Raw genomic sequence first — 12,823 nt, 5'->3', positions numbered from 1 at the left:
AGAGAGAAATAAGTAAACAACAGACAAAAGAAAGGATATAAATAAAATAAAAGCAGTACTAGACAGATGGGGAAATTGAAATGGAGGTGAGATGAAGGCTAAAACAGAAGAGAGGCCATAGTTATGGGAAAGGAAGAACAATTAGTAAAAATAGAAATTTCAAACAGGGAATTACTTGATTTATTCTTCTTTCTGTACCTCCTTATATTGATGTTTCTCATGGTCATAAGATTTGTGGTTTGGAGAGGGCAGAACAATTTTGCATGGGTGATCTGAGCTGGACCAGTAGTCTTACACGAAAATAAAAGTGGCAGATAAAAGAATCAAATCACAATTGTGGACAAAATATTGTTGTTTGTCTTATTTATTATTGACTGTTAAATAGCAGGAAAATGAAATGATGTAAGTAAATAAATGAAGCAGTAGAAGTTAATTTTAAATGAGTTTGTCTTCTGCAGTTATGCATAAACCTGATGCATAGGCAGGGATTTGATTCCAGGCGTTAATCTTTTTTGCTCTTTCAAAAGATCAAAGCAATATTTCTCTTCTGAAATTTAGTTTTGATGGGTTCTTGCCCTCCTTCAGCAGCCGTGCCATCAGTAATTGCTAACTACAATGGCTTGCTATTTTCATATTAGTAAATAACATGTTCATGTTCCTAAAATATTTTGTATATTATATAGACACATACAAAATCCTACCATGAATCTATTCTTCCTTCCCGGAGAAATGTTGTTGTAACTGACTCTATTTTGTTAATGTCACATGCCATACTTCCAAATGCAAGGAAATGGATCATTTTTAAACGCAGACCAGTTAACATCAAGTTGGTGTAATATAACATGAGAGTTCCAACTGCAGTTGTGTAAATTGGAAGAAAAGCATATGCAGTTTATAAAATTAAGACTATACACTTTCAGGGATATAACTCAGAAGGGCTTTTGAAGCAGCAAGATTCTTGCCCCAAATGCACCTAGAACAGAATTCAAGATGTGAAATGCTTAAATACCCCTAACTGGTGAATATGTAAAATTTGGTGTTTCAAAATAGATGGGATAACTCCACACAAAGAGGGAAGCATAGCACAGAGATGGAACACAGAAATGTAACTTACCTTTGGTATGTTGCCTAAGACTAACAGACATATGCTTGTCTGTTTAGAATGTTACTTGGAACCTTCCCCTGAACATAAAGGCTTGCTGTCTTTCAGAATGAGGCATAGGGCTTGTGCTTTCTTGTTTAAAAATTGGCTGCATTCCACCATCCCATCTGTTCCTATACAGAATTCTTTCCATCGGTTCTTTCTTCTCTTTTCTGAACACATTTCCCCCTAGTGTGCCCCCATCACCAGGTAAATACTGCAGGATGCTTTTGTGGAAGCTGTGCCATCATGCAAAATTATTGTCAGTAATGAAAGCAGATGAGATAATAGAATAAAACCAAACAGGACTGTTGCCTCACTGCAGGACTCAAAGCTCTGTCCCTGCTTGGAAAGGAGATTCTTACCCTGTTTTCCTCATCGGGGTATTTTTTTTCATCTAATTTCATCTTTTAATGGTCATAAGTTCTTAGTCTCTTCCAGTAAAGTCAATGGTTCCTAAGAATTAAATAACTTTAGGACATTACCTACCTATCCAATTCAAGAAAATACAATTTATCCCTGAATTAGAAATGTTATAAAATTTGCAGCTGTTAATCTTTGAGTCCTAGGTTTGAGTGAAGGATTAGATAATTCTAATGCTGCTGTCTATTCACCAAATCCTTTGAAAGTAATAGCAGAAACTAAATTTAATCTACTAATAATATATGTTGGGAATGTATTTCATCCTACAGTCTCTGAAGCAAAAGGGTAATGCACCAAGAGAAAAAAAACTTCCTTGTGCTTTTTGGTCACTTACTGTTGGAATTTCTTTCCAGGTTCTGTTCATTTTGTGAGAAGAACCCAAGTGTCACAAAAGGTTTTCACTGATAGAATTAAATTAATCCAGCTGTTTTCCCAAGACTTTCAGACAACTAGGTAGGAACTACATGTTGTTAAAATGAAGAAACAAAGCAATTTGATTTCTTGTGGGTATCCTCATGCTGAAATTTCTCCTCCTTTTTTCATGTTTATGAATAATAGAATATTCTAGCAATCCATCTGGACCCATTCTAAAAGAACACCCTTATTTATTAAAGGGGTTGGTCCTTTATGGTCAGCATTCCCTGAAGATCCTTGTCCTGAGAAAAGCTGGGGCATGGTTCAGTTATTTGAAATGCCTTTAAGTTTGGAATAGAAACGTCAGCTCCCATTCCCAAAGCAGTGCATCAGAGCACCACTCTGGGCATACTGTCTTGCCAGTGAAGGAAGCTGAAGCATGACCTGGAAGGCTGACACTCCTCTCCTTCTGCAGGATCTGTAGGCTCAGGAAGGGACATGAACTTCCTCTGTAAATTCTGTAGTGGCTGTGCAAGGCCCAGGACCTAGCACCTGACTGATGACCTCCTGTAAAGCACATAGAGAACTGAATGTGTAGTGCCAGCCTCTCAGAGCCTTCCTGAGGTTCAGAGGCTTTACCTAGCTGTGATTTGTTCTGCATTGCTGGGGAGTATTGCAAAAGATGGCACTGCAATTATACATAACTGGGGGAAAGCAAAGTCCTAATGCTGTAGGAACATGTCTTGCAACTTCTAAACCTTTCCCTGAGATGTCTGCGAAGCCTCCTGATATGTATTCTGTGTGTAAACAATGGAGGCCATCCTCTCTTGAGGAGAGCATGTATTTTCCCAATATCTGCAAGGATTGTCAGCTGCAAGATATTGTCAGTGTTTGCACATAGGTGTAAAATAATTATGTATGAGAGGCACAAAGGCAGGACTTTTACTTGACCAGATCTGTATCACATGTGTGGATACAATCTACAACTATTTCACTTTCATCAGCTATGAGCATTTCACTAACAAGGAGAACTGAGAAATCTCCACATCCCTCTTTTCCCAGATTAGCTCATTCCCTCTTTGAATAAAGTCACACAGAATTAAAATCTAAAATTAAATTGTCATTTGCCTCAGTCATACAGCAAACTGTGAGGCATATTCTGCACCTGTCTTATTTGCTCAATAAATTCTTAAAGTAACATAGCGTCAAACTTTGAGTTTAGCACAGTAGGGCCTTATGAGGTTATTTATAGCTTGTATCTTTCAGGAACCTAATAATGTACCAGCACTTCCTCTCTGTTGTGTCCTCTAACCAGAGAATGAAACTTCCATGAAGATCCTATCCCAGAATGCTTAGTGCAAGGCCAACAGTGGGAGACTGTGAGGAGGGAAGTGGAGGGTGGGATGGGACACAGCAGAAGCATGTGAAGGAAATAGCAACATCCCATAACTGGGCTAAACTGTTAAATAGTCACTCAGTTTAGCTTTGTAGAATTTTACTTTAAATAGGGTGAAAAAAGAAAAAAAGAAGAAAAAAAAGGGGGATTAATCTTGTTTTGGCATGGGTGAATGCAAATGTCTTTTTATGGAGGTGACAGAATCATCTTGATGTTTTTCCCAGCTCTTCCTTTAGACATTGTTAGCATTTGAGAAAATAAGGCTTAATTGCAGAATCTTCACAGCTACAAAGGTGAAAGTTTATCAGAACCTGATCTTACTGTGCTACCACAATCAGTAATTAGTTCCTAATTAGTTGGATTTGCTGAAAAATACATGATGGGGACTCACCATGTGTTACTGGCATCTAAAACAATTTCATCCTGTTAGCTAGAAGAAAGTACTGCTGTCAAGAATCTAAGCCTAATTTTCCCACATTAGCACTGCCCGAGATAAACGGAGTTATTTCCAATCCAAGGTGCAAATTTGCTACTGTGTGAAGAATGTGGTTCATCACATTTCACATAGAGCTTTAGAGTACAGAAGGGTTGTGATAAGTCTAGACTCCCTTTTCTACCAGTAGTTAACAGCATCCAGTTAATAGCTCTGTAACTATTTGTACACGTATCATGTTATTGAGAGTGTGATTTAAAAAAATGCCCAATTCACCTCTGCTGTCATTACAATTAGTGGGAATATTATGACTTGGAACGATAATATTCATCCCAGAACACTCTTCATTCTTTATTTCATGTGTTTTCTAGCAGACAAATAATAGCGAAAGTCTTTTACTTTCCTTTCCCCTTGATCCATATTCAAATGCACATTTTTATTGACAGTCTTGGTAGGACAAGACTAAGCTGGAGGAGAAGAGCAGCAATGAAGGCTAATGCATGGTCTTAGTGAAGCTTTAATACTCCAAATTTTTGAGGAGGCATATTAATAGAGAAGGTTGTGGTTTTCTAGAAATAGAGATGCAGAAGAAAGACTTGGAGAGCCATGGATTCAAATTCCATTGAGGCAGTATGGAGCTCATTAGCAGATCTAAGGAAAAAACATATTGTAAACATATTTAATTGCAGGATGGTGTAATCACTGTGGAGGATCCCTTTACCATAGAGCTAGGAATTATTTATGAAGAGACTCATTTAGCCGAACTTAAAGTTCCTTTAGTGTAGAATTTCCTTTCACACCCTACATGTGAAAGCAGCTTAACCTCTTACCACTACCAATGTATGACATCAGTAACAAACTTGGTTTGTTCACTGCTGAAGTGCAGTGCAGGCTGAGAAGACATGACATTTAACAAGATACATTTTTAGAAAGGCAGGTGGGAGTCAGACATAACTGATAGAAAAGACATGGTATATAAGTAGAAATGGACAGAAGAAGCCCTCTCAGCAGAAGCCCTACTAACCTTTCTGTAGCTCACCTGACTGGGCATCCTATGGCATCCAAACCTTTTGTCAGAAAATATTTTTTCTCATAAAGAGGAGAATTCTCCTCATAAAATTGCTTGGAAGAGAGAATTTAGAACACTTGCAAAATAGCATGGGCTTGATTAGCTAATTAAAATTGAATCCATCCACCTCATACTACTGGGCCCCTGTGACATGGGGATGACAGAAGTGACACATGACCTATGAAAGACTTCCTGTCTTCTGCAGTGGCAACCAAAATATCTTTTGTTTATTTTAAATATCATTAGATGCAGTCAAGCAACTGAATTGCAAACCTGACTAATGTGACAGGGAGTCAAGGTGGTTACCTGAATGTAGATATCAAATGCTATTTCAGATGACTTGGGTTACATGAGGCATCCACAGAAGGTGAAGATACAACAGCACTACATTTCACACCCTCTGCAGCTGGGGTATGTTCTTCTGGAGCTGAATGTAGAGGCCAGAGGAGATATTTCATATTAAACGGCACTAGATCTTTGCATGTAAGCAACTAACCAAGGCCAAAATGTGCAATTTACCTGGAGAGCTTTAGGGTAAAAATATATAAAAATATATACACTTTGCTTGTATTGCCTTACTTTTCTCTGTTTCAGTACTTACTACATAGGCTACAATAGTGTCCATAGCACATCACAGAAAGGTGATCTTAAATAATTACTTCTGTGATAAATTACTGCCACTAATATGGATAACATCTCTGAACAGGGTGAAGTTGTAGGGTTTACAGGTAGAGGAAGGAGCTAAAGAGAAGTTTGCTTTACATGGGAGGGGTGGAGGCAAGATAGGAGCGTGATGATTCAAAACCCATTGTTCATAAATAAGCCTCTTAGAGAACTGATGCCTCCTGGAGTAGTAACCAAACTGTCTTAAAAATACCATTGACTCTTTTTCTTGACTGAGGGAGGAACATAGGAATTTGGACTCAGGCTGCGATGAGTAAGGGCAGATGCACATGGGATGCTTCTCTTTAGGTGTGTTCCCCAGAACTAGAAAATTTGAATTACATAACTTACATTACTTTTTGAATGCATCCTATTCTGTGAGTGTTGAAGTCTTATACTAGGCTCCAGGGTGGAGGCTGATAAGAGACTTCCTGAAGTTATCTCCAGGATGACCATCTGGAGGTGATTTCTAGAAGCAATGACAAGAGGAATTTTGGGTCATCAGCATAAACTCTTGAATTCATCTGGATAAGATTTAGTCCTTCAAAGATTCAATTTACAACAGAAAAAGACCAGCAGTAGTGAGGATGGCTTCATGCTGCCACTTACACACTCAGTACCTGGGCTATAACAGAAATCTTAAGTAAGGTTCTAAATAACCAACTGTGTTATAAGAGCTCCTTTGGAAGAGATGGGGCATGGTGGTACATACCCAAACCTCCTCCAGCTCCTGCTGGGCACTGCTGTGATGCTGTTATCAGACTAGGACAGGAATGATGGGAAAAGATGAAGTCACAGAGGCAGACTTAAATATGTCTTGGTGTACAAGATGTGCCTATTTTTTGTGGCTTTCCAAGTTTTGGAAGAAGTCTCATACCAGAACAGGCATGCACTGACTGCAGCTGCTCCTAGAAGGGGAAGAGAAGAGTAAAAATAAAAACCTACTTGCAAACTGAAATAAGCAACTCAACATTAAAAGTTTCTCTATGTGCTGTTTCTTTCATTTATCCATAAAAGTGATGATTACATCACTGAAATATTTTTATTTATTATTATTATTATTATTTATTCTGTTTGGTATTCATACTTTTGTTAGACAGCTATTCTCACTTTTCACCATATCACTGGATTGAACACATTCATTGTTCCTTCCAAGCAGCTGTTACAAATGTATCAGAATTCTTTCGCATTTTTCAGCTAAATACTGATCCTAATCAATTTGCTTAAATCAATTCTGTATTACTTTAGACTTTGTCATCATGAATCCAATACTTTCATAGCAAAACCCGAAAATTATTCAAATATGTTATTTAGAAATGCCACCAAACTATTTCTAAAAACAATTAATACACTAGGAAATACAGTATTTCCAAACCAAAGCACAGATGGCACAAATGACATTACAGAAACTCTTTAATTGATTAATACTGAATACTAAAGCTATTGTCTGCTACTCTGCAGTTAGACTTTCTGTGATGTGCATTTACAAAGCAACAAGAGCTAGCATCACTATGTTGGTATGTTTGACTGCGGCATAGTTCTTTTGCCTAATTAATTAAAATTATTGAGGGACAATGTATTGTTTCAGCCAAGTTTTCCAAAGAAAGGACTTAATTTCTCTGAAAATTTAAACTTCCAAATTAGATGAAACAATTCTCTTTAAAATGGTCTAACACAATGTGTGAGTAACAAACTATTGCGAAACTATTGCCTAACAATTTGAAAAAAATCTGTTTCTTCTGTGACCCAACACCATATTACATTGATATAGTCTAAATGGCAAAGGTGGCTTTTGTATTATCTATCCATCTCTAAATTTAGTGACAACTTTTTCTATTGTCCTCCCGTGTTTACAGGCACATTTCTATAGGTAATATATTATTTATAATAATGAAATATAACATTTTAAATATGATCAGAGCATGCATACACTCAAGTAAAGAATTGCTCATTTTAAAATTGCTTCCCACAATTTAAAGGTGCCAGATATGAAATAAATTACTGGTTAACTATTGAGCCTTTGAAATCAGCCAGCCTTCTGCTTTGCTGCAGTGTGGTGCTGCCAGCAGGTCAAGAGGTGATCAGCACTGGTAAGGCCTCACTAGTGGGGGAGCACCATGTCTGGTTTGAGGCAGAGACTCGGAATTGTTAGAGGGAGTCCAGCAAAAGGCCACAAAATTGATGATGAAGGGGCTGGACCATCTCTCACATGAGGAAAGGATGAGAGAGCTGGAATTGTTCAGCCTGGAGAAGGCTCAGGGAAATCTTGTCAGTGGGTATCTGAATGGAGGATGTTGATAAGGACACAGCCAGGGTCTTTCCAGTGGTGTCTGGTGACAGGACCAGAGGCAACAGGCACACCTGTTGGTGACACAGAAGGGTCCCTCTTGAACTGCAAGAAATACCTTTTTTTAACTGTGAGGCTGACCAAACCCTGGCACAGGTGGTCCAGGGAAGTGGTGGAGTCTCCATATTTGGAGATGTGGTCCTGGCCCTGCCTGAGGAAAGGTGTTAGAGACCAGATGACCTCTAGAGGCCCCTCCCAAAATCAGCCATGCTGTGATTCTGTGTAGGTGCAGCATCAGCAGTGCCATTTTTTCCTGGAAAGCTTCTAGTAACAACTCTGCTATATCCTTTCATCTGGTGAAATACAATGGAAATGACAGCAAAATGATCCCTTGGAGAGGCAATGCTTATCAGCTCAATGCAAAGCTGAGCAAGTGCAAATATTAATATTCAGTTTAAGGTCTAGTCTATCTGAATGAAGATGCACTGATGTTTCTTTAAGTATGTTGGCTCCAAGTACTTGCTCAGCATCTTGAATCCTCTTGAGGACTGGCCTCAGAATGTGAGCACAAGATAGATGCTGCTGCCTTCTGCCTTCAGATTTATGCCTTGCAGGTACTATCACAGAGCTGGCCATCTCTTAAAATTTCTTTTGCCTAGCGGAACCATTCATTGCTCATCATGCCTCCTGTTGCAACCCCCCTTACTGGAGCCTCATGCCCCCTTATTTACAGAAGTTAGTCTCCCACTTTAGCACTGAGCCCTAGAACAGCACACACAATTTTATATTCCTTAGTCCTACAAAATTCAAGAAAAAACAGTAAGGAAATTGCAAGTATGTAATATATGAGTATATGTATGTACATAAAGAGTAAACTTTAATAATTATCTACATAAATTGCATCATTGCTATACTGGAAATATTTTTTATCATTTAGCTTGCCCTTATAACTACATTTACTGCTCATATAATTAATATAAATTTGTGACATTTTTCTTTAGAGTATAATTTTCAAAATGTACTATGCATGAAAAGGATTTTTTAACTTCATCTCCCATATTTTACACCTACAAATACAGTGCAAAACATTCTGGGAATATTTTTATTAAACATGAAATATAACACATCCATCAATATTTTCAGCAGCTGTTAGATCAAATTTTGTATTTTCCCCTATAAATTAAAAAAGTTGACTATTTAAATGCTATTAATAGACAGGCTATATAACACTTTTCAAAATGAAGATGATAGCCCTGAATTTGCACAAATTACAGTACTGTTCAGTCTTTTATTTTGATGTTTTAAAATTCAACTAACAATCTGACTTCTGAGAGAAGAAAGATAAAACAAGAAAAGACAAATCTTCATAAAGGAGTAAGGCCACTGTGGCTAACTCGGTGTCATCAGAGCTAATACAGCAGTCACTTTCGGTGTCCCCGTTGTCTTGAGGTTTGAAGTTGGTTCCAGTAAGGCAGATGCATTTTTGGATGTCCCAGAATGACCAGGTGTCTTAGTTGCAGTTCTTTTGGCTGAGTGGACTGTGCAGAGAGCTTTACTTCAGGGCCAGGTGGCTCCTGGCCTCAGTGCCCTCCGTGGTGCCTTGTGCTGGTACAATGTTCAGGTAAATGTCGTACTGCTGGTCCATGCCAAGGTAGCTGTCGCTCATGAGATACAGGGTGTAGATACACCTGAAAAGTAAAACCAGCATTGTTAGTTTGGGAATTGGGCCTTGACTGCTTGGAAAACGTAATAACTAGGAGAATTTGAGAGTTTGTCATACTTTCCAGGAGTTTCTGGAGTATAAAAAGCAACGGAAACAGTATTTCGATTTCTGACATATCCAGTTCTTTTCAGGGCAATGAGTTCTTTTTTATCAACTTCTCCCAATATCAAAAACCATCCTTCATCCTTAACTTTGGGGAATCGAGGAGCCATTGCTTTACTGTCCTGCTTTCCCTGTTGAGGAGAAGAAACAGTTTAGGAAAATTAGAAATCACCTTTCGAAAATGACATTTTTCCTTGAATGAGAAACACCTCACAACCATATTGCTGTCAATTGTTAATTTAGCCAGACTAAAATAGTGTTACTTCTTTCCAGAAGAAGGGGTAAAAAATGAAATAAAAAATCACAATCCACAGAGAAAAATCCAGAATAGAAGATATTATTCTACTTATTTTGTAAACTACTAAAACTTCAATGGAAATACTATTCCCTTTCTGTAATTTTATCTAATATATTCCAAACACAGAAACATGAACTGTAAATCTAGCATCTTTAAATAAAGCTAATACATTTTATTCAAGATTAATATAAAGACAAAAACAACACTTAGCATTTATTTGAGTTTGGTATAGAAAAAGGAAAGATTATTTTAGTGATTCTTTAAGACAGTGACTTTACTGCTGGAAGCTGAAGATAGAATGATGCACACTCAATCAACATTCATTTCGCGTTTTGTAAAGGGAAAGGTTTTACTGAAGATTTATATGGAAGAAGAAACACCACCACAGCAACGAAGCTTTAGGAACAGTTTGATCCAGCTGTTTTTTACAAAAGAGGGATCAAATTCTAGGAGAGGTTTATAAAAAAGTGATCACTGCATGAAATGATTCGGCTCCTTTCACTTCCATGGCTTCTGGTTAGGAAAAGTCTCTCCCGCAACTGGCACAGCAAAAAGAATGATGTATGGATGAGCTTTGGCCCTTTGTTCTTCCTAAAATAAGACAGTTTCCCCTTGCAACTATAGTGAATCTGCTGTAGTAATGAAAAAAAGTCTTTTGAGAAACAAGAATACTTTTCACATATAATTCTTAACTAATGTAAGATAACTTCAGGATTTTCAACAGCACACATATATCTCCATTATTATTAAAATGGAATTGTCTTAAGAGTCTCAGAACTAACACCTAAAACTCTTCTCTACTTTTATCTTCGGCTCTTTGCATCTTACCAAAATGCTGGTAATTATAATTCTTAATTATTTGAAATGTTAGAGAAATTGATTTCCAAAATTATAACCATGGTGGTCCATATGTCATTCATGGCATGCAAATGACAGAGAAAGGTCTGGATAAGTGAGTGACAGCTCCAATGTCAGCAGTGCCTGACATGAAGGTAGGTCCAGCTCTCTTCAGATCTGACACACAGGTACAGCCAGGTACTGCTGCTGGGGCAGAGCAGCTGGAAAACAGTGCAGCTCCTGGAGTTTCTGACTTGGCACAGCAAGATTTACTGAGGGCCCAGCGAGCTGACCAGCCCAGAGGGCAATGAGATGTGCTTTAAATGGGCAAAAGGCTGGGACTGAAATGTACTGGGAAAGAATTGTACGTGGAATTTGTTCTAGGAACTGTTCAAAAAAGCATCAGATGCAAAATATAAGGGAAATATTCTCAGTAAAGGCCTGAGGACATGTTACAAATAGAAACATACTCATAGGTGTGAGTCTGTATGCAGTTTGGAAGCACCAGTGAATGTAACTGGAAAGCTTATAAATTAGTTTGATTTTTTTTCATTGACTTGGTCTAGGATTTTACCTTAAAAGCCTACTTACTATCCTGTTGAAAGATGAAAAAAAAATTTTCTTCACTATGAGTAGAGAAAAGGCTTAGAAAGTACTTATAACCTACATAATACTTATACCATAAAGAAAACTATTATAGTGCATAAAGCATCATTGACAATGTAAATGAATTATTGGACACTTGTGCAGGGAAGGAAATGATAAATAAGTGTACCTGGTAGCCCATCTGGGTTCTGTGCAGGTTTATTTGGAGCACATACTCTTGATCAGCATGCAGTTTGATCCATCTCTTGTCATCTCGTGTGTCTGCTGTCCAAGAAGGAACAGGTACCTCATTCTGTGGCTGAACTGCATCATCCCAACTGCCCTTAATGCTCAGGCTGACGTTCAGAATTGGCAAACGGCACAAGAAATTCCAAGCCTGTAGAAAAAACAGATCCCTATGGATTACGAGATAATCTATACAATCATTGCCACTCTAACATAAACAATTCAATGTGCAGTCCACATATTTATTCTATAATAATATTTTATTGTGTATTAGAATATACATAATTGTACAACTCTCAATCATAAGCATAAAATACTTTTCATTAACCTCTTATGCTACTTTCTTCCTAGCAAATAAAACAAATGTGAAACTCCTCAAGCACGTTACACATGCCTTGCTAAGATTACTGATGTCTGAATACAGAAAAAATTCCTTACTGCTCCCGATTAAAGTATTTTTTCCTTATAAGCCACTTAAAAACTAGTATAATTAAGTTTTAAATTAAACTTCCTTAGCATAATCCATAAAGAACAAGTCACTGCAGTGCTAATTAGCAATAGGCAAACCTCAGAGAGTTCAGAGGATCAGTTCAGATAATTAACCAAAAGTTCAACTGCATATCCAAAGTTATCCCTATTTTTTTTGAGGTTTTCTTGCATCAATCCTCATGAACTCTCCTTCTTAGAGGCTTCCTGAGGAATTTTAAGTCTCTGCAGTCTCCCTTGAACTGCATCAGGTCCTCAACTTTCTCATCCTTGTGCAGAGAACTGTTGTTAGAGGATACAATCTGTGTAGCTCAACATGACACTCTTAACCTTAAAAAGGCATCCTGAATATGCAGCCCTATGTTTCTCTCATTTTGGTCTCTATCAGACCAGGAAAAGTAGCTCTGAGAAGCTGTGACAAAAATGGAAGGGAGCAATGTAGGCTTTCATTTAGTAACAAAGAAAATCAGCACGTTCATGCAATGAAATTTGTTAGGAAAAAGAAATGGTATTGGCTGTGGAATGGAGGCAGTGATTTGTGGCCTTTCTATGGCTGACAAAGACAGATGAGGATGGCACTGGAAGAAAAAAACTAAAAACCAAGAATCACCCTCTCCCCTGACATCTTTTCCCTCCATTCCCAGAAAAGAACAGGAATCAGCATATATGAAAAGCTAGAGGGTGGGAAGGAGAAGAAGGAAATAAGAATATTGGTCTTGGAAAAGAGCCATCAGACGCCAAAATGGGAACTTGTGGGAACAAAGAGGGTAAGCATAGTTA

The 12,823-nt window shown here is 37.8% G+C and overlaps 1 protein-coding gene across 2 annotated transcripts in view; it reads right to left on the bottom strand.

The window, feature by feature from the left end:
* Positions 1–6,824: 6,824 nt before the first annotated feature.
* The window catches only part of ASCC3 (activating signal cointegrator 1 complex subunit 3), a 267,328-nt gene continuing 261,329 nt past the window's right edge, over positions 6,825–12,823 (bottom strand). For both annotated transcript variants that reach the window (XM_064707226.1, XM_064707227.1), the window contains exons 40-42: positions 11,502–11,708; positions 9,547–9,722; positions 6,825–9,454 (exon numbers count right to left, since the gene is read on the bottom strand). In XM_064707226.1, the coding sequence (XP_064563296.1) occupies positions 9,319–9,454; positions 9,547–9,722; positions 11,502–11,708 (519 nt within the window). In that variant the 3' untranslated portion in view covers positions 6,825–9,318. The remainder of the gene's footprint in view (positions 9,455–9,546; positions 9,723–11,501; positions 11,709–12,823) is intronic.

The sequence above is a fragment of the Zonotrichia leucophrys genome, chromosome 3 (genome assembly GCF_028769735.1).
Source record: "Zonotrichia leucophrys gambelii isolate GWCS_2022_RI chromosome 3, RI_Zleu_2.0, whole genome shotgun sequence".
Taxonomy (NCBI): domain Eukaryota; kingdom Metazoa; phylum Chordata; class Aves; order Passeriformes; family Passerellidae; genus Zonotrichia; species Zonotrichia leucophrys.
Note: the sequence above shows the minus strand (reverse complement) of the source record. Positions and strands in the feature narration are given on the sequence as shown.